Source organism: Melospiza melodia, chromosome 26 (assembly GCF_035770615.1).
Source record: "Melospiza melodia melodia isolate bMelMel2 chromosome 26, bMelMel2.pri, whole genome shotgun sequence".
Taxonomy (NCBI): Eukaryota; Metazoa; Chordata; class Aves; order Passeriformes; family Passerellidae; genus Melospiza; species Melospiza melodia.
The window spans coordinates 7,863,055-7,883,067 of record NC_086219.1 but is presented as its reverse complement, the minus strand read 5'-3'; the positions used below and the strand labels follow the sequence as shown (position 1 = coordinate 7,883,067).

At 49.3% G+C, this 20,013-nt stretch overlaps 1 protein-coding gene across 1 annotated transcript in view; it reads left to right on the top strand.

Annotated features, from left to right (window-relative positions):
- The window catches only part of ZBTB40 (zinc finger and BTB domain containing 40), a 39,662-nt gene extending 21,949 nt beyond the window's left edge, over nt 1-17,713 (top strand). The window contains 5 exon segments of the mRNA XM_063177150.1: nt 3,252-3,424; nt 3,426-3,451; nt 4,384-4,491; nt 15,592-15,658; nt 16,245-17,713. Of these exon segments, the coding sequence (XP_063033220.1) occupies nt 3,252-3,424; nt 3,426-3,451; nt 4,384-4,491; nt 15,592-15,658; nt 16,245-16,296 (426 nt within the window). The 3' untranslated portion in view covers nt 16,297-17,713.
- The last annotated feature ends 2,300 nt before the right edge of the window (nt 17,714-20,013 follow it).

Sequence of the window (20,013 nt, the reverse complement as noted above, 5' to 3'; positions counted from 1 at the left end):
CATATGCAAGTTTGGGTCAAGGCTGTTGGTCTTTATGAATGAACACAAGCCTCATGGCTTTGACACTGGCCATCGTTTCATGTGTGGCAGGGACAGGCAAAGCCTGTCCCCCATGTGCTGGGGGCAGGTCAGCCTCTGAACCCTGGGCTTGTTGGCCTGCCTATGGTCTTGAGCAGTGAGGAAATGCTGCTGGGGTGGAAGGTGGGAGTGGGTGACTGGGAGCAGGGCACAGGTAGAAGAAACCAAGGATCTCGATTATACAAGCAACATGATGCAGAGTCCCCAGGCAGGTGCAAAGGAGAGCTGCTTCATTGCAAAAATCAGGCCTTTTTAAACAGTTAGGACATTATCAGTTACATTCCATTGAAGTATAACAAATACAATTCAACCAACGACCATAAACCACAATGTGAGCACATAATGGTTATATGCTTGTTTTTCTACCTCCAATTCAGCTGAGTCACTTTCCCACAGCCCCCTTCTGCATAGCCAAAGTAGCAGACCTGAGCCATGATTCTGCAAGGGTAACAAAGTCCTTATTTTATAAGGTTTTACCTATATTCAACACATGATGACTGATGTAGTTGTAGGGCCTGGAGGATGACAGCACATGCTCCACTCCCATTCCTTGCCTCAGTGGTCTCCTGAGAGAGGTCCTATGCTGCAAATCCAATATTCATTCCCAGTTCAGATCTACATTATCTCTTATAGCTGTAGCAAGAGCTGCCACCAATCCAGCTGGCATTTTCACCTGGTCATGGCTTTGATTTCTAGAGAAAGGGTGATTCTTTCTTATCTGCCATTGATTCTGTCACCTTCGGATGCTGCAGGCACTTGTCCCACTCCCCCTGACTCTTGTGTCCATGGGATGGGCCAGGGCTGATGCCCTGATGACTCTGGAGCAGATGAGCCAACAATTCCTGTGTCTGTGAATGTGCAGCCTGAGTGAACTCCTGGACACCTCAGCGTGTGTAGCAGAGGGGCCTGGGGAGTCAGTGTGGCTGCTCTGGCAGCAATATCAAAGAGAGCAGACTGCTGCCACTGAGTGGCTTCTCAGGGCTTCAAGCCAAGGCTGAGATGAAATCAAGCAAGAAGCATCATCAAAAACAAAAGGCATGGAAAATGTTATTTACTTGGCAAAAACATCTATTCTAGATGAAGTGTCCAGAGGAGGATTGTCAGATACCAGCATCTTTCTGGCATCCTACAGATCTTTGCACTGAATTTCCATATCTTAATTTTGAGGCCAGGCCAGTCTACTCAGCTCTGACATCACTGCTTACCAGGCCCACATATTGCAAGTGACTTTATGGACCTTGTAGCTTTTGGCATGAGATATGAGTGATAACTGCAGGCCTCATGTCAGGGAGGTGTGAGCTTCCTATTATAAAACTGAGGAGACCTTACATTTCTGGGAATGTTTGTGCTGCATGGGAGATCCATTCTGTTTGCACATCCACAGGAAAACAACAGTTTTTGCATCTCTACTGCAAAAAAACCCCAAAAAATTCTGGTAATTAAGTTAGGCTAACCAAAGCACTTGGAAGGCACAGAGCATCCCTGTGGAAGAAACTGCATCCATCATCCAACCATGCTCAGCACTGCAAGTAATGGATTGCTTTCTTTGGTGGAGGTACAACATGGAATCTCTTGGCTTCTCCTTTGAACCCTGCTGTAGTCAGAGCACTGTCATTCTTGGCAGCTGGTGCGTGCAAGGGCAGGGTTTGGCTCTTTCAACCAGCTCCATAACCTCCTCCCTAGCCTTCTGCTTTCCAGGGCTCTCTACAGTCATTTAGGAGATCATATTTGTCAAGATTGGTCTTACTCTCAAATATCAGAAATGTGTCAAGAGCTCTATATAAAAGGCTTTTGCTCTACATGGTTTTGTTTAAATAAAAAGACATTTGCCATCTCACTGGTAGATTGAAAAATCATTCTTCACTTAGGTCAGAAAAACTGACAGGATTGGTTGAAAGGATGTGGAAAGAAGTCTTAGAGGTCATGAGTCAAAGTGACTTTGATAGAGTGATAGAGCAGGACAGACTGGAAACCAGTTTTCCAGGCTGCTGTTCTCCCTTGATGTGTTTGCAGATTATGGATCACCACTTGTGTCTTAAGATTTCCAGGGCCATTGATACACATCGTCTGGTCTTTATTTGGTTGGAAATCTGGGGCAGTGGTGCTGTGCGAGGGGACACTGTGCTGAGCTCTTCCCACAGTGAGGAAGGCAAAGATGAAGTTTTTCAAGCACAGGATGAGTTTTCCTGTACAGTGGCAAAAGGAGAAGTCTGTGCCAGTTTCCACGGTGACACAGTTCAGGATTCTCATTATAGTAAAGAAGACAAATGTTTCTGTTTGTATTTTGATTTCTCCCATACATAGATTTCCTGTGGGTCTTTTCGGTAGATTGAGATCCTGGGTGAATTTTCCAGCTTGTGGTTTTTGAGGTGATGGTGTTACAGGGACTCGGGAAGGCATTTGTGCTTTCTAAGAAATTAACATAATGAGTGGTTTAAAATACCTCAGGGCCCTGAGCAGAGGACTCAAAAGGGTCGTAGCAAGATTATCTGTTCCTTTTCAAGGGGACTGTGTTTGTGAAGTGTTTCTGAGATTTCTTGTAATTAAGGGCTGGATATCTACTCTTAGTGGCAGATTTTGATAGTATCATACCTGAGGCTCAGGTCTGCAAACATGGCTGTAACTTCATGTGTCTGAGCAGGAGGCAAATGCTTGGAAGCAAGAGTTTGAGAAACAAGCTTTTAGGAGAATCTGGCCCTGGTTCTTGGCATCTCATGCAGACCCTTGCATGTGTGGTGGAGAAATTCAAGGATCAGTCTTTATGTTTCTAACCATGCATGGCCAGAACCACTTCTGGGCAGAACTGTGTGTCACCATTGTGCTGGGACAACATATCTGATGTGTGTCTGCTGCATCTGAGCAGGGAAAACTATGTAGGAGCATTCGGGAGATGGGAGACTGAGGGGCAGATACTCAGTCCTACTGGTCACCACCAAAACCATAATTGCATAGGTCTCCTGACTGAGGGAAGAGGGCAGAAACCTGGGATCAGGAGGTAGAAGGTGAGCAGTGAATCCCAATTTGAAGTTCTGGACAAAGATAAGGACAAGCCAGGAGGTGCCAGTGCCAAAGAAGCAAAGGAATCCCAAGAAAAAGCTTCTTCCAAGAGTTTTGTCTGCAAAGCCTGTTGCAAAGATTGTGATGAGGTCTTTCACTTCTACTGCCACCTGAAGGTGCACATGAAATGCTGTCAGGTCGCCAGAGAAAAGCAGATCCAGCATAAAGAGTGTGGCGAGGTCAAGTCGACAAAGAATGAGCTGGAGAAACATCAGTTGGAGGTCTACAGGATGGTGGGGATGGCCAAGAAGAAAAAGAAGAGGAAGAGGCTCCCCATGGCATGTGACATCTGGAAGAGAGTTTGCTCATTCCTCAGGTAGGGTTGCTGGGAGCATGGGTGTTTAGATGCAAGTTTGGACAATATAGTAAAGTAATAGTCTGAAATGTTGTCCTCTTCTTCCCTTCAGCTCTTAGTGAGAGAAACGTGTGAGAAACATGTGCTCCATATGTGAGAAACACAGCTCAGCTCATTTTTCCTGCCCCACTGAGCACAACCACTTTCTGATTAGTTCTTCCCTAATTGGTTTTCCACATAGCTCATCAAGGAAAAGTAGAGCTACTGGCAAATTTGAAAGTCTCCAAAAATAACCAAGCTGTTCTAGTTCCTGGCTGCTTTAGCAGGATGCATGTGAGGAACCAAATCTCTTTGCCCTTCCTGGGGCAGCTCACAGTGTTGTGGCAGACCTCCACATTGCTGCAAGGGAACAAGAATTCACACCAAAAGGAGATCTGCAGTGAATGAGACAAGGATCAGGGATTCAGCTGTATTCAGCTCATCAGGGACAATGGAGAAACAGAGTGAGGTGTTAGTGCTTATCCAGTGGGAGGACAAGCCAGCCTTGTACCTGCTGAGCACAACTCCCCTGGTCTGTTGTTTTCTACATGGCTTCTGACTGTCATTCTGTCCCTGCAACAGAATCATAGAATGTCAGAGGGGTTGGGTTGGAAAGGACCTTAAAGCTCATCTTGTTCCACTCCCTGCCATGGACAGGGACACAGCCCAGGTTGCTCCAAGCCCCATCCCGCCTGGTATTGGACACTTCCAGGGGTGGGGCAGTCACAGGTTCTCTGGGCACCCTGTGCCAGGGCCTCACCACCATCCCAGGGAACAATTCCTTCCCAATATTCCATCTAAACCTGCTTTCTTTCGGTTTAAAGCCAACAGCTTTGGATGGTAACCATGGTCGTTGCAGCAGTTGTCAGGACTATGTTATCACAACAGGACCCACCACTCTGATGTCTTTGCAGCTCAGAATCACTGCTCCTCCAGGTTCTCCTCCCTGCGGTGCAGCTGCTGTGACAAAACCTTCACCAGCACTGCTGCTCACCAAAAGCACATCAAGGCAGAGCACACAGGTAAGAACCCATTGTAAGTGATATAGTGACTGCTTGGAGAGAGAGAATCACAGAATCATTTAGGTTGAAAAACTCTCCAGGATCTAGTCCAACCATTAACCCAACACTGCCATGTTCACTAGCAAACCCTGTCCCTAAGTGCCACATCCACACATTTTTGAATGCTTCCAGGGATGATGACTCCACCATTGCCCTGGGCAGTTTGTTCCAATGCCAGACCATACTTTTCATGAAGAAATTTTCCCTGATCACAGAATATGCTGAGTTGGAAGGGACCCACAAGGATCATTGGGTCCAGTTTCCTGGCCCTGCACAGCACCATCTCCAAGAGTGTCCAAGGGTATTTTCCAAATGCTTCGTGATCACTGCCAGGTTTGGTGCTGGAACCACTTCTTTGGGGAGCCTGTTCCAGTGCCCGACTACTTTCTGGGTGAAAAGACTATTTCCTGATATCCAACCTAAATCTCCCCTGACACAGCTTCAAGCCATTCCCTCAAGTCCTGTCACTGGTCACCACAGAGAAGAGATCAATATCTGCCCCTCCTCTTCCATTCATGAGGAAGTGGTAGATGTGATGAGGTCTGACCTCAGTCTTCTCCAGGCTGAACAGACCAAGTGCCCTCAGCAGCTCCTTACACAGCTTCTGCTCAAGGCCCTCCACCATTGCCATGGCCCTCCTTTGGACACACTCTAATAGTTATCTTTCTTACTTTGTGGTGCCCAAATCTGCTCCAGCACTCGAGGTGAGGCTGCCCCAGTGCAGGGCACAGCAGGACAATCCCCTCCCTTGCCTGGCTGGCCATGCTCTCCATCCCTGCTGTCCCCCAGGACACGGGTGGCCCTCCTGGCTGCCAGGGCACTGCTGACTCAGATCCACTGACCAGGACCCCAGGTCCCTTCCTGCAGCTGCTCTCCAGCCTCTTGTTGCCTGCTCCACCCACACACCCAGGGCTGCCCCATCCCCAGTAAAGAATCTGGCACTTTCTCTTGTTGAACTTCACATGGTTGGTGATGGCCCATCCTCTGTTTTGTTGAGGTCTCTCTGCAGGGCCTCCCTGCCTTTGAGGGAGGCAACAGCTCTTCCCGGTTTCGTATATTCTGTGAACTTGCCTCATATTCCTTCCAGTCCTGTGTCCAAGTCATTTATGAAAATGTGGAAGAGCACAGAGTCTAATTCTCCCCTGGTGCTATTTGTGACTATTTCCTCTTGTCCCATCACTTGTTATGTGGGAGAAGAGACTGATGCAGTTATAACTCTGATAGCACAAGGCTGCACATGCTGCTTTCCTGGAAGTCACAGTAGATTCTTGTGAACTGTAGTAGTCTCTTCTGGCTCTTGCATCTTGCTCAGCATCTCATCTCAGCATCTCAGCATCTTGCAGCTCGCTTGCTCCCCGCTGCTCCTCTGAGGATGCTCCTCATGCCTGTGTGCAGGTGTGGTGGTGATGAAATACTAGAGAGCTGTGGTCTAGAAGGTCTCCTATAAAAGACCCTGAGAGCATGTTTTTGTATTCTTGGCTTTGTTTGCAGATGTGAAGTTCCATGAGTGTGAATCATGCATGGAGCTGTTACCCATGCTGGCTCTCCTGTAGGTGTTGCAGATATCTTTTCATTAAAATCCTTTCTTAGGATTTTTCCTGCTGGAGCTGAGAAGTTTCAGCAACAAAGTGTAAACAATGTTTATCTGCTGCTGTGGAATGCAGCAGGTGGATCCATGATTGGTCTCGGGTGGATGTTTGGATTTACTGATCACTCACGGCAGAGCTGCTCTCGCTCTCTGCTGGGACACAGACCTGTGTTATCATTCTTTTCTATTCTATTCTTAGCTTAGCCAGCTTCTGAAGAAGCCATTTCTTTTCTATTTCTTTTTAGTATAGTTATAATGTAATATATATATATCATAAAATAATAAATCAAGCTTTCTGATAATGGAATCAACATTCTTGCCTCTCTCTTCACCTGCAAACCCTTGTGACCACGGTCACATGCAGGTTCAGTGAAGTGCAGGCACTCAGGTCTGTCACCTTTGCTGCTGTTCAGGTTACCTGTTGAACAGTGATGGTTCCTCTCGGTGATGTCTGAAATGTAAACAGGAGGGTGAAGAGGGACATGGTAAGGAAAAAGTGTGAAGAAACAGAAAGTAAGGATGAAATGGAAAAACACTGGGTGAGGCTGGGACATGTTAAGCTTTTGGACCTACTGGAATCATGGAAAGTTATGGATTTGATTGTTACAGTAGAGAAGAGAGCTAAGTATAGGTGAGGACACAACAGCATGAGGAGATGATGGATGGAACCCCAAGCTCTGGGTTTGTCTACACAGCTAGTGGGAGACTGAAGAAAAAGTGAGCGTAGCACTAGAAAGATGAGCGACAAACCTGGGCTTGGGGACACCATGTCAAGGACCCTTTGAATCATAGAATTGTAGAATGGTTTGGGTGTGAAGGGACTTCAAAAATCATCCAGTTCCATGCTTTGGCAAGTTTGCAAGCTGTAAGGGCAGAGTGAACCGGCAGACCAGGCTATGACAAATGGTGGGTCCCCACAGAGCATGGGATAGCAGGAGAGAATATAAATCAGGAAACATTGGAGGAGACTGTGGAGAGCCTGGTTCAAGCATGGCTTAAAGAAAGAGGCCATGAAGGTATACAGCTGATGGGAAAGTAAAAGGCAGCTGTAAAGCAGCAGTTTCCAGGCTTGATTTTGTAAATAACTAGGTTCTCAGGCACCTTTTCTATAAACAGCAGGATTCTTAGACAGTCTTCTCATAACAGTCCTTGGCTGCTCTGGGTTTTGAGAACTGAAGGTTTTGAGAACTTTTCATATCACAGTGAGAACACTAATTTTGGTTTCAATAAACAACCACGGGTATTGTAAACAAAAGGAGGGGTTAGAGTTTTCTCTGTAACCTGTCGTGAGCTCGGGTTTTGCAATATGCATGAAGTTAATGAACACTATTATAAAAGGTGACTGATTTGATCAATAAATCGGAGTCAGTGCTGATCAACAAAGATGGGTCGTCTCCCTTCGCTTTCAACAGGAGACAGCCAACAGCAGCCTAGAGAATGAGGAGGAAGACCTAGAAAAAGTTCTCCCTGAAAGTGGAGAACCGCTGAGTTGGGAAATGATTTTGGAATAGCTGGATCAGGAGATGCAAGCTAGGCCAGCAAGGAACAGTGCTGGATGGTATGAGGGAACAGGATGAAGGGATTCCTGTGAGCAGGGTCAGCTACAGTTGCAGGTAAACCAGCTGGGCTTCTTAATGCAGGTGCTGCAGGGAGCCAAAATGAACCCAAGCAGCCGCAAACTGAGGGCCAGTGGTGCAGGCAGGAGGAGGGACACTGAAATGCAGTTCCTCCTGGGTGTCAGCCATGTGTGCCCTGCCCATTGCAGCTCCCTGTGCTCTCAGGCTGGCCCTGGTTGTCGCAGGCCAGACTCGGACAGTGCTTCTCCCACAGCTTCCCAACCGTTGTGCTGCTTGTGCTGCTTCATGAGGGCCCTGCAGAGCCACGTCACCAGCCAGCACTTCACACAGAAGATAGCACCTTCATGGGTGAGCTCTTCCCCTCCCAGGGCAAGCTGGAGGGCACCTCAGCACTGAGCATCCCAAGGTGACCTCCTCCCAAGCCACCACTGCCCAGATTGTGCATATAAGAAGTGTTCTGTGTCACATTGTTCACCCATCCTTCTCTCCTATGCTTTTATTCTTCCCAAATCCACTCTGTGGGCCCTGTTGCCCCTTCTGCTCCATGATTTCCCATTCTTAGAGGGGTCTATGATGCAAACCCCAGCCCACAGTACTCTGGGATTTCTGTGCTGGCATGAAGCAGGTTTGCTGGAGGGAAAGCTGCTCAGTCATGACTTTAAGGAGCTGAGGAGGAGGATTGGCAGTGTGTGTGGAAGTGCCTGGTTACTCAGAGGTTATTAACACCTTGATGATACCCTGTGACACTGCAGCTGTTTTGTTGGAGGCCCAGTGCTAGGTTTGAACCCATCCTCATCCTCTTCAATATCTCATCCATCAGTCAAGAAGAGTTCCTTGGATGAGGGAGTCCAGTGTGCAAGAATCTGTGGGATGGCATTCCTCCAGTGGATAATCACAGAATGTTTACTGTCTGCGACTGCTTGTGGAGCTAAATTATAGCAATTTGTGGAGAGAAATATTTAAATTACTCTCCTGTCTTCTTCTTTTGCATCTTTGATGTGTGTATTTTGATGTTCCCTATTAGTCTCATGCCTGTTGTAATTGCAGAGGCCGTAGTGTGAAGCTAAATGTTATTACCTGAGCTGAGGCTGGGAAAGGTGTGAGCAGCAAAGGGGTCCAGGAGAAAGTGGTACTGCACATGTCTGACTCTTGGGTCATCTTCCTTCCACACAGGTGACTCAGACATCAGAGCAAGGAGCAGCAGAGCACATAAACTCTTTCGATGATGCCAAACTTGTGATGTTGCTCAAATCCCAAGTGAGACAAACTGGCTCTGAGGTGGTGACTGTGGAGAATTTGTTTGATAACAGTCACTCTGATGTGTGAAGAAATCAAGTGAGGGACACGGGAGGTTGCCTGCACCTGGCACCTGGTATCCACTAGGCTTGTTCAGGACCTCAGTGTGCTGCTTCACCTGGGAGATTTGGGGCTTCTTTGGGAAAACAATCCCAGGCATGCAGCAAGCACAGCATAACCACGGACAGGGGAGGTTCATGGACATTTACTGCCTGAGAAGTGTCCCTGCAGTCAGCCACTGGTAGAACACTCGTCTCCTCCAACACATGAGAAATAAGGCAGCAGAGGAAAAGATGGGAATCAAGTGCGATGCTCCACTGCTGTGAACAGAGAGCAGAGGACTGGTACAGGACAAAGCTGGGCTTATGGATAAGGGAAACCAAAAAAAACTGTCCTGAGAATTTAGGTTGGAGATTTTTATGGCTGAATCAGTGATGTGCTCACAGGTATCTTCTGCAAGGTGTAAGGGCTGCTTTGTTCCTTCTTCTCTCACCTGTATTGCTGTGCAGCTGGAGAACTTCTCCAGAGAAAACAGAGCTGGAGAGCTGACCTTTGAGCCTCTCTTCTCCAGTAGACAATTCCTGGGAGTTGTGCTAAATTACTTCAGCACTGTTTGGATGGCACCTTGTGCCACACAGGTCTAATCCCTTCCATGTTTTTGCTGTGGTCTATTAGGAAGGAGGCTCCCAGGCATGGCTGGGCATATCCATCCTTTTCTGTGAGCAAACAGCCCTGAGATCTGCCTCTAATTCACCAGGGACATTCTGAAAAAAAGGGAAGGAGCTGTGCCTGTGTGCCAGTGTCCCTTGTGGCATGGCACTAATGAAGGTGTTGGAGTGTGGGATAGCTGCTGTGACTGCACATGAACCTTCCCCTGGCACATGGGGCACTGCCTTGTAAAATGCACTCAGTACCTGCTGTAAAGTTTGCTTCTCTGGTGCTGGCATAATGCAACAGCTTCATTGTGCACACCGGTTCCTTTGAGACTAAATTTCATAAAGCTTTTTTATCTGCAGCTTCCTAAAATATAATCTGATAATTAATGGCTTGCTGAATCCATTATGAAGTGCAATTAGATGCAGGGTTCCTGTGGCTCCGAGGGGACTGGTAGCATTTATCTTCCTTTTCCTCATGCCAAAAGGTTGAGCCTGCCACTGCGATATTTACACACAGAGGGGTGATCCTGCTGGATCCTGGAGCCTGGGAGCACACTGTGAGCAGTGCCTGTTGTATCCTGCTGCCCAGAGCCACAGCAGCACCAGAGGGAGACACATTGGAGCTTTCCAGAAGCATCTTGCACCAGCTGCTCAGGGTCACCAGGCAGAGATGGTGGCATGTGGGATCTCAGCACCTCAGGACTGAGGTGCAGAGTGGCCGAGACCACCCTTGGGGGGCTCGGGAGTCCTGGAATGTTGCCAGAAGTGTCTGGTGGCTGGACTTTGATCCTGCACGGGAGACGACACCTGTATGAGGATGGGAGGATTTCACTGGGTGAATGGTGAAGGGATAAGTGAATTAGAGTGTAAGACACAGGGTTTAGGATTTCTGTACAGGGGGGTCTAAAGAAGTAAGATGGAGGAATTGGGGCGTGTCCTGTTCTTCTTCTTCTTCTTCTTGGCCTCCATCTTCTGTGGTGATGTTGGCACTTTGGGATTGGTTATTACTAAAAGTGCACTGGTCAATAAGGGTGAAAGGTATTGGGGAAAAATGATAAATATTGTATACGTAATTTCGAGTATAAAGATAGGTGACCGCCCCGGGGGCTCTCAGTGTGCTCATGGCTGGCTGCTGTGCAGACTCTGTCGGGCCGAGAGAAAATCTTTTAGATAAACAATTAATAAACACCGAGACCGAGAAAAGATCTGAAGCCTCTTCTCGTCCTTTGAAGCGCAGGCTGTCCAAGGCCACCCCGGGCCTTTCCAGGTCACTTAAACAGCCGAGAAACCGGCAGTGGCACAGGAGCGTGCCAATGTGGCTGTGCCAGTGTGAGAGTTTGTTCCTGTTAAAACTTGAAGGAAGAAGAGAGCAGCAGAGCTCTCAGGAGAGGGGCTGGGGGAGCTCATGGCATTTTGTGTGTGTGGCAGCAAGCTTATAAGTAATCCTGCTGAAGCGTCTTGGAGGGCTCCCATGTGTGGTCCCCCCAAGCTTTGTGGGGATGGTGACATGGAGGAAGCAATGAGGTTAAGTTGCCACTAAATCCATGAATGACCAGGAGATGGTGCTCAAGGCCTTGAGGATTAGTGCTAGTGCCCAGGTGCACCTTTGTGGAAGCCCCTCTGAGCCTTCCCAGGCCTTCCCCAGCTCCTGGGCTGCCACCTGTGCAGAAATCTTGAGCTACTGTCAGGATGAAGGAAAACTCCAAGTCCTGGACAGGTCACCTCGAAACCCTGAATATATCACTGTTTAAAGAGCCTGAAACTGGGCCTTGGCCACCTCTGGAGAGAGTGAAATGCACCTGTTACTAAGGTGTAGAGGTGAAAAACCTGGGATGCCCCTTGGCCAGGAGGAGAGGGGCCAGAGGGTGAACTGCTGGAGCCCACCTCTTGCCTGCCTGGGCACTGTGCACAGCACTTTGGATGAGCAACGGGGATAATGACAGAACAAGCAACTATGGCTTGGTGGTTTCAGAACAGATGTGTTGGGAGGAAAGCAGTGGATTTTGTCCCACAGGCTGGTGAAGCTGGAAGCTGTTCCCCATTTTCTGAATTTGTGGGGCTGAGAGTTGTGGAAAGCGTGCACAAGCTGTGGGAGTGCTCTGGCGTGGGAAATGGGTTAAACAGTGCTTTACAGGTGTCCTGGCTTCTATGTGTGAGCAGGGAGCACTGCAGTGAATCTGATCTCTCTTTGTTCCTGGAAAACTGGAGGGAGGAAAAAGGTTCAGCAGGGCTTGAGGAGAAGTTGTTTTATTTCTAGTCCTGTCCTAGGGCAGAGGCAGCTCAGACAGGGCAGAGCATGAGCATGGGGCCTGTTGGCTGTGCCCTTTGGGCCTTGTTGCTGGAGTGTTACCACAGCCAAAAGAGGACAATGTAGGTGTTACATCAGGAGTGGTTCAGGCTCACCTGTCCTGTTTGGGGCCATCTCTCCTGCCTTCCTGCCCAGCAGGATCCTCTGTGGATGTATCCTCAGCAGAGTCCTGACAGCAGCACACACCCAGCAAGAGCTCTGCAGTTTTACAGAGTCCATTGAGCATCTCCCATATTATTATGAGGAGATAATAACTCACATCCCCCCACTCCTGTTCCTTCTTGATGGATGAGATATGCACAGCAGAGCAAATTGCAGTGTTAGCAACACCTATGTTTTACCTGGGAGGGAGATGAATTTCCCAGGACATGTCCTGGTCTGGTGTGTACCACACTGGAGATACTGATTGCTGGTGATTTCTTGTTACACTATGACTTTTTTTTTCCTCTGTAAAAATAAAATATGGAGAAGGAGAGATGTGGCTGTGGAGTTTCATGTGAAGCAATTCTCTGGAAGGAAAAATCCTTCATTTTTCAAAACATGATTTTGTCAAGACTTGTCCTGGGTGCTGGGTGACCTGTTGAGTTTTGGGGGGGGTCCTGTGCCCCTCTTGACCCTGGTGCCATCCTCCAGGGAAGCAGAGAATCTGTTTTAAGGTCAGGCTACATCATGAGACCATCCTGCCCTTCACTGTGTCCTGTTGCAGCTGCTGATGCATTTGGGGAAATGGCAGAGTGCCTGTAACAAACTGGGAAGTGACATCCCATGGAGGATGTGAGATCAGGTAATGGTGGAGTGACAGGACAAAGGGGAATGACTTTAAGCTGAAAGAAGGTAGATTTAGAATGGAAATTAGGAAGGACTTCTTCCCTGTGAGGGTGGGCAGGCCCTGACACAGCTGTGGCTGCCCCTGGATCCCTGGCAGTGCCCAAGGCCAGGCTGGATGGGGCTGGGAGCAGCCTGGGGCAGTGGAAGGTGTCCCTGCCATGGCAAGGGGGGGCACTGAATGAGCTTTAAGGTCCTTTCCAACCCAAACCATTCTATGATTTATGCATCTCTGTCCTGGTTTAACCCCAGCCAGCAGCCAAACCCCTTGCAGCCACTCGCTCACTCCCCACCAGTGGTATCGGAGAGAGAATTTGAAGGGCAAAAGCTGGAGAACTTGTGGGTTGAGATAAAGACAGCTCAACAGGGAAACCAAAAGCTACACACACAAGCAAAGAAAAACAGAATTAATTCCCTGCTTCCCATGGGCAGGCAGGTATTCAACACCTCCAGGAGAGCAAGGCCCCATCCCATGGAACAGCAGCTTGGGAAGGCGAGCGCCGTAACTCCAAATGTCCCCTCCTTCCTCCTTCTTCCCTCCAGCTTTACATACTGAGCATGATGTCGTGTGGTCTGAAATAGCCCTTTGGTCAGTTTGAGTCACCTGTCCTGGCTGTGCCTCCTCCCAACCTCCCCTGCATCCCCAACTTCTTCCCCAGCATGGCCTTAGGAAAAGCAGAAAAGGCCCTGGCCCTGTGTAAACCCCAGTGAGCAATAACAAAAGCACCTCTATATTATCAACCTTGTGTTCAGCACAAATTCAAAACACAGCCCCACATCAGCCACTATGAATTAACTCCATCCCAGCCAAAACCAGCACAATTTCCTTGCATTAAGGGTGCAGGACTGAGTCTGTGACAATTAGTAAATGTCTGTTTTCTACACAACTCCCATTTGTGACTGGGTGTCTGTCCTGTTGCTGTGGGATCCTTTGTGTGGGGTGCACTAGTGGCCCTGAGCAACCCTCACTTGACATTTCCCATGTAAAGTGTAATTTCACAGCCTCCAGGTGCTATTTTAACACAGTAAATGCAAATTTGGTGCTCTAGGCTTTGTTTTGGGGTTAAGGTTTTGTTATTTTGAAATCCAACCTGTCCTGTAATCAGGTGCAAAGATCTGCTGCTTGCTCAGAAGTGAGGGATGGCAGTGGTGGGAGCAGAGAGGCAGTTTGGATGTTTCTTGAAGCCTCTTGTGAGGAGAGCAGGAGAAGAATTGATACCAGTGGTCTGAAAACCCTCCTTGTGATTTGGACAAGCCCCGGCAGTCCCAGCTGATGCTGATGTCTTGGCATATTCTATTATTGATCTGGCAGACTGCCAGCATGTCCCCAGTTAATTTGAGCACTGGAAAAGGGAAGTGATGTCTCCAGTGGCCTCCATGCAGCTCAGCAAACCTGAGTGCCCTTTCACAACACAGACATGAGCTGCTTCAGCAGCCAGAGGCGCTTTCCCAAATTCTGGTGGTTTGCTGCAGACAGTGAGATCTGAAGCATGTCCCCAGGAGATTGGCTCGGTGACCTTCTGTCCTGGGGAGGAGCAGGCTGGCTGGTGGGTGTTCAGCTGCCTCTCCAATTTATGTGCCTGAACCCCCAGTACTGTCAGCTGTGAGGGGCCCCCTTCAGTAAGTCACCACAAGTGCTGATTTCCTGTGTTAACACAATAATTCCTTTTATTGGGAGCAGAAGCTCTTGCTCTTCTTTCCCTGTACTGTTTATGATCACTCAAGGTAGGAAATCTACCCAGACTTCTAATCACGTTAAGCCAATTTGATAAAGTGTAGTTCTTGGTCCATGTAATAGCAGACACATGGATGCTCGGTAAGTCGTGGAACAGAGCTCTCATCTCCAATGGGAGACACCCATGGACTGGGCCACAGCACTGGTTTCTGTGACCTGCAAGGAAACAGAAAGCCCTTGCTGAGACAGAGGCTGAAGGAGCAGTAAGGAGCAGTAGGATCTGAATTGCCCAGCACATGGGCACAGCTGAGCACCTCTGTGCCTGGGAAGAAGCAATGCTGGCTGCATGGGGACGGGAGGGAGCTGGTCAGACATGTAACCTCATCCTGAGGGCTGCTGGTCAGAACTAGAGGCATGCAGAGTCCTGAGCGATGTTTTTGGGCTTTAGGAGCTGCTTTTGGCACGTCACAAGGCATTCTGTGCTGCCCCTGCTCTGAGCCTTGCTGCAATGACATGTCATTGCCTACAGCTGCTCACCCATAGCAGCACATGACATGTAAATGATAAACTGGAGACTGTGCAGGAAACGACTACCAGCACGAGTCAAGAGGTGGGAAATCTGCCAAAGAGTACAAGAGTGAAGGAGCTCAAGCTGCTTGGCATGTCTGGGGAGCGAACTGGTGGCAGCCTTTGCCCCTGTGCTGGTGCTCACTGCCATCTCTGCTCTCTGGCAAGTGCTGAAGAGCATCAACACTAGTCAGGGTTGATCTGTGCAGAGCACAGATGCTTAGATTGGCCTTACTTCCTTTGTCTTGGATACCCTGGAGATGCCCAGCATTGCAAGCAGTCCAGACAGTGACCTTTCCACCTCTGATGGGAGTAGTCAGTCCGTGTCTTGCTCCCAGGGAGCTCAGGGTCAAGTCTGTTGGGATGCTTAGAGGCCTGTAGCATATGGAAAGCTCTTCTCTGTGCCTCTTTCCTGCTGGCCCCAGAACCTCCTGCTGATGGGGAGGGTTGGCCAGGATGGGTCTGGCGTGCACATCCTCGCTAGCAGCACAAAGGAGCTGCCAACAAATGGGTCTGTCTGGGTAGATTAGATCTAGCTTGGGACTGTGCAAAATTGTCTCTGCTCATAGGTTTTCCATCCACTGGAGGCGTCCTGCTGGAGATGGAGTTTGCCCTTCTCCTCCTGGCTGAAATAAGGTAAGTAGAGCCCTGCCTCGGGTTTCAAGCTGCCTGGGGAGATAATCTGTGCCCCTCCAGCTGTGCTGAGCCTGCTGACGGGTATGATGTGAAGCTGTCTCTCTCTGCCCAAGGAGGCCAAGGCCATAAGTCACCTACTTGATGGACTCAGCCTTCTGGTCACCACTTTGAAAGGGAAAAGTTAAACTCCAGCCCTTGCCAGCCACCCTTGTCCCTCCACTTTGCTGTCCTTCACCTGGACTAGGTCCCCAGCCGCTCACCCCAGCCCTCCACCCACATTCCCCTGGTCTGCCATCACCCAGACCTTCTTCACAAAGCTCATGCTGCAGAGGTGGCACCTCTCAACATGTGTCTGCCCATGCTCTGCTCTTCTGTAGAGACGTGTAGAGGCACATCTGGACGGCCTACAGCTGCAGGTAAATGCAGCTGCAGGTAAATAGTTCCCATTCTGGCCTTCTGCAGGAGTCACAAGGAGGGCTCTGTGCTGGGTAGAAGATGGGTGGGATGACTGGTAAAATAACCTCGGCAATTACAAGTGAGGGGGATGTTCCCTTTATCCAACTTGTGTTCTTTTCATTTTTTCCAGCTCAGAGGGTCCAGTGAGATATTGCTTAGAGTGGAGCTGCCCCATCTGTTGATCCTTAATGCTGTGCTAACCTCACCTTGGTTTAGTACATTGCACTTCAGACCTGAAGTTGTTTCTTTTGTCTCTGAGCATGTAAAGCTGTTACTATTGAGCTGTCTGGTAGACATGGGGCTTTCTCCAGCGGGATTATAGTTGATGGTGAGTTTGGTGGCATTCAGGAGCAAGCCAGATGATCCCCATGGTGAGTGTGAACTCCTGTTTATCACTGTGCGTTCCCCTTGCCCCATGACCGGTCTCTGTGAACAGTGAATTCCCTCCCCAGCTCCCTCCAGCCTCTCACACAGACTAACCCAGATAATCCTTTGCTATCTGCCACATCTCAGTGGATCTATTAAATACACACGAGTTCTTGTGTCCTTGTGTGTAACCAGGATATGCTCAAAGATTTCAAATCCCCCAGTGTAGGATTCTTATCAAAGTTTCTGTCAAAGTCTAAATAAACACACCCCTTTTACTCATCCATTTCTCTGCGGCTCTGAGGGTTTTTCTGTTTTAAAGGCAAGGCATTGCTGTTCCCACCAATGAGCTGGTTCACATCATTGGTGGTACAGCAGGCCAAGAGCTGATGGGAATCCGTGGTAGGGGACTGGATTTGGGGTTCCAGGAGCTTTGCACAAGTGAGATTGGGTCTCCCTGCAGCTCTAGTGGAGGATGAGGACAGAGGGGACTTGCTTTGGGGGTTGGCAGTGACTCATTTAATGGTGATGAAACTAAACCCTCAGGCTTGCCATGCGTCAAGACTCAGCCTGTGTCCCTCTGGGATGTGCCCAGGTGTTTGCCAAGTGTTGGCACTTAGCAGGGCCAGCAGAGCAGGTAGCACAGAGAGCATATTCCTGCTGATAATCTCTTTGCTGGGTGCCAGTACCTGTCCCCGCCTCCCTGGCTCTCTGCAAAGGGCTCTACCACTCCTGCATTCCTAATGCAAACATTGCAGGAAGATGATTCAGCACTTAGCAAAGAATTGCAGATGCTCCAGAGATTATTTTGAGCATTTGGAGCAGCTCTGGGAAGTGATGGGGTGCTCAGGTCCCTGCACTTCTCCATGTGTCAGCCACAGCCCACACAGGGATGTGGGACACAGCCCTGGGACAGCCCCACGCACTGCTGTTGCTGTGTTCCTGTCCCTGAGCCTGCCTGGCTCCTCTGCCCCTTCCAAAACCCTGCAACACCAGCAGGGATCCTGCACTCCCCTTCCCCTCAGGGAGCAGGCAGCTCATCTTGCCAGAGCGATCGAACACAATTTCCTTTTTCTGTGTCACAGGCTCATTCCTGGGGTTGTGCTCAGGCCAGGTGCTTGCAGAGAGAGGTCTCCTGTTGGGAACAATCCCTTCCCCTGGGCTGGAAGGATTCCCCTGGCTGTATTTTGAGTGGGGACTAACTGGTGTTGGTTTAAATATGGAAACTGATGTCTGCCATGATGGGAAGCAAAAAGAATCCAAAAGCAGCTGGAATCAATGACTGCAGATCTGCAGATGAGGGGGATGAATGGAGCCTAAGCTGGTGATAGGCTTCAGCAGGAGTTGTAGGATCTTCTCATCCCTTGGCTGGGCTCTGAGGGTTCAGACATTGGCATCTCCAGTGATCTCTGATCCTCAGAGCACCTCTGCTGGCTTGGCCCTGTGCCCCACTGAGCCCCAGCACTGATGGTAGTGCCCTGGATGAAACCACACTGCTGGAGCTCTGAGGATCCTGAAGAAGCTGTTTAATCTGGGGCAGTGATGAGGGCTGGCGCAGTCTTCCTCCCTGCTCTGAGGGGAGCTATCTCCACCCTCTGGTCTTGTGTGTTTGGGGCAGGTCTCTGCTCATTGAGGGGTTACTCTATTTAAGAAAATGCCCTTTTCTGGCCCTGCTCACTGTGCCATGTCACTCCCTGACTTCAGTGAGCTCTCCTGCTGAGTCTTCCTCCATGCTCTTTCCTGCATGTCCTGGACAGGCTGGATGAGGTTTCCCCTCACAGCCCTGTTGTCAGTTTCCCGGCTGTTTAGGTGGCCTGGAAAGGCCCGGGGTGGCCTTGGACAGCCCGCGCTCCAAAGGACGAGAAGAGGCTTCAGATCTTTTCTCAGTCTTGGTGTTTATTAATTGTTTATCTAAAAGATTTTCTCTTGGCCCGACAGAGTCTGCACAGCAGCCAGCCATGAGCACACTGAGAGCCCCCGGGGCGGTCACCTATCTTTATACTCAAAGTTACGTATACAATATTTATCATTTTTCCCCAATACTTTTCACCCTTATTAACCAGTGCACTTTTAGTAATAACCAATCCCAAAGTGCCAACATCACCACAGAAGATGGAGGCCAAGAAGAAGAAGAAGAAGGACAGGACACGCCCCAATTCCTCCATCTTACTTCTTTAGACCCCCCTGTACAGAAATCCTAAACCCTGTGTTTCACACTAACTAACTTATCCCTTCACCATTCACCCAGTGAAATCCTCCCATCCTCATACAGGTGTCGTCTCCCGTGCAGGATCAAAGTCCAGCCACCAGACACTGCTGGCAACATTCCAGGACTCCCGAGCCCCCCAAGGGTGGTCTCGGTCACTCTGCACCTCCATCCTGAGGTGCTGAGATCCCACACCCTGTGGAATCATGGCCCGCATGATTCCCCTGTCTGCTGAACCTCTTTGCCTCCAGCCTTGTCCTGGCGTTGCTGATGGCCTTGTTGGCACTGAGCACGGGCACTCAGCGTGGCCGCTCTGCCCTGGAGGCAGCAGGGAGGTGATGGGGGGCCCAGAGATTCCCAGCTGCCTGTCCAAGGGATGGTCTAGGAGGGCATCTTATATGCATGCACAGGTGGATCAGGGCACTGGATGGCTGCAGTGGGAAAGGGGGGAGCAGGAAGGTGCACACACAAGCCTTATCTCAGAGGAGGGGCAGGGACAGACCCAGGCAGCTGTTGCTGGGCAGGATGATGGAAGAAGAGGATTATGACAAAAAACAGTGTTAACAGGGTGTGCTTCCCCACCTCACTTTTTTTTAAATGCAAGGTCAGATAATGCAGAACACAGCCACAGAGATTTTGGCTCAGATTTCCCAAAAAAACCCTTTAATCTGTGATGAAGCTTGAGACATCTCCAGCACAAAGAGCTGGGTTTTTTTAAAGTTGTTAACGCCTTAAAAGAGGGGTTTAGGAGAGAACAACATTTGGTGTTGATTATAATCTCACGGCATGAGTCTCTAATATCCCTTGTTCACACAAATAGATACACCCAGCTACCTCCAAAGCATCCTTCAAGAAAATCGATGAGGAAATGGGATTTGCCCTGTTGGTCCAGCTCACTCAGGGTCCCCTCTTCAGAGGTGACTGGACTCCTGCCCTAAAGGTGGAAATCCTCTGCCACCCGCATGAACACTTCTGCCGCAGCCTGAGAGGGAAAGAAATCCCTTTGGAGCACTGTATCCCCTCATATTTTAAGTAAATATTTTGGCTATCACTGTTGGAGGGCCAAACCCTGTTACACTGCTGCAAAGCCTTTGGTGTTGTCCAGGTTGGAATTAATTTAGGGATTGGTTGGCAGGACTTGCTCCAGGCCCCCCTTATCTAGGGAGGCAGTTCTAGGAAACTCCAACAGTTAAATCATTACCTCAAAAAGAGCAAAACAAGTGAAATCTGATGGGTACTGTTGATGTTGATGTCACCCATAGAAGGATGCCAGCTGTGTGTCCTGCTGTGCCTCTCTGCTGTTACACCCTGAGATGTGACCAGCACC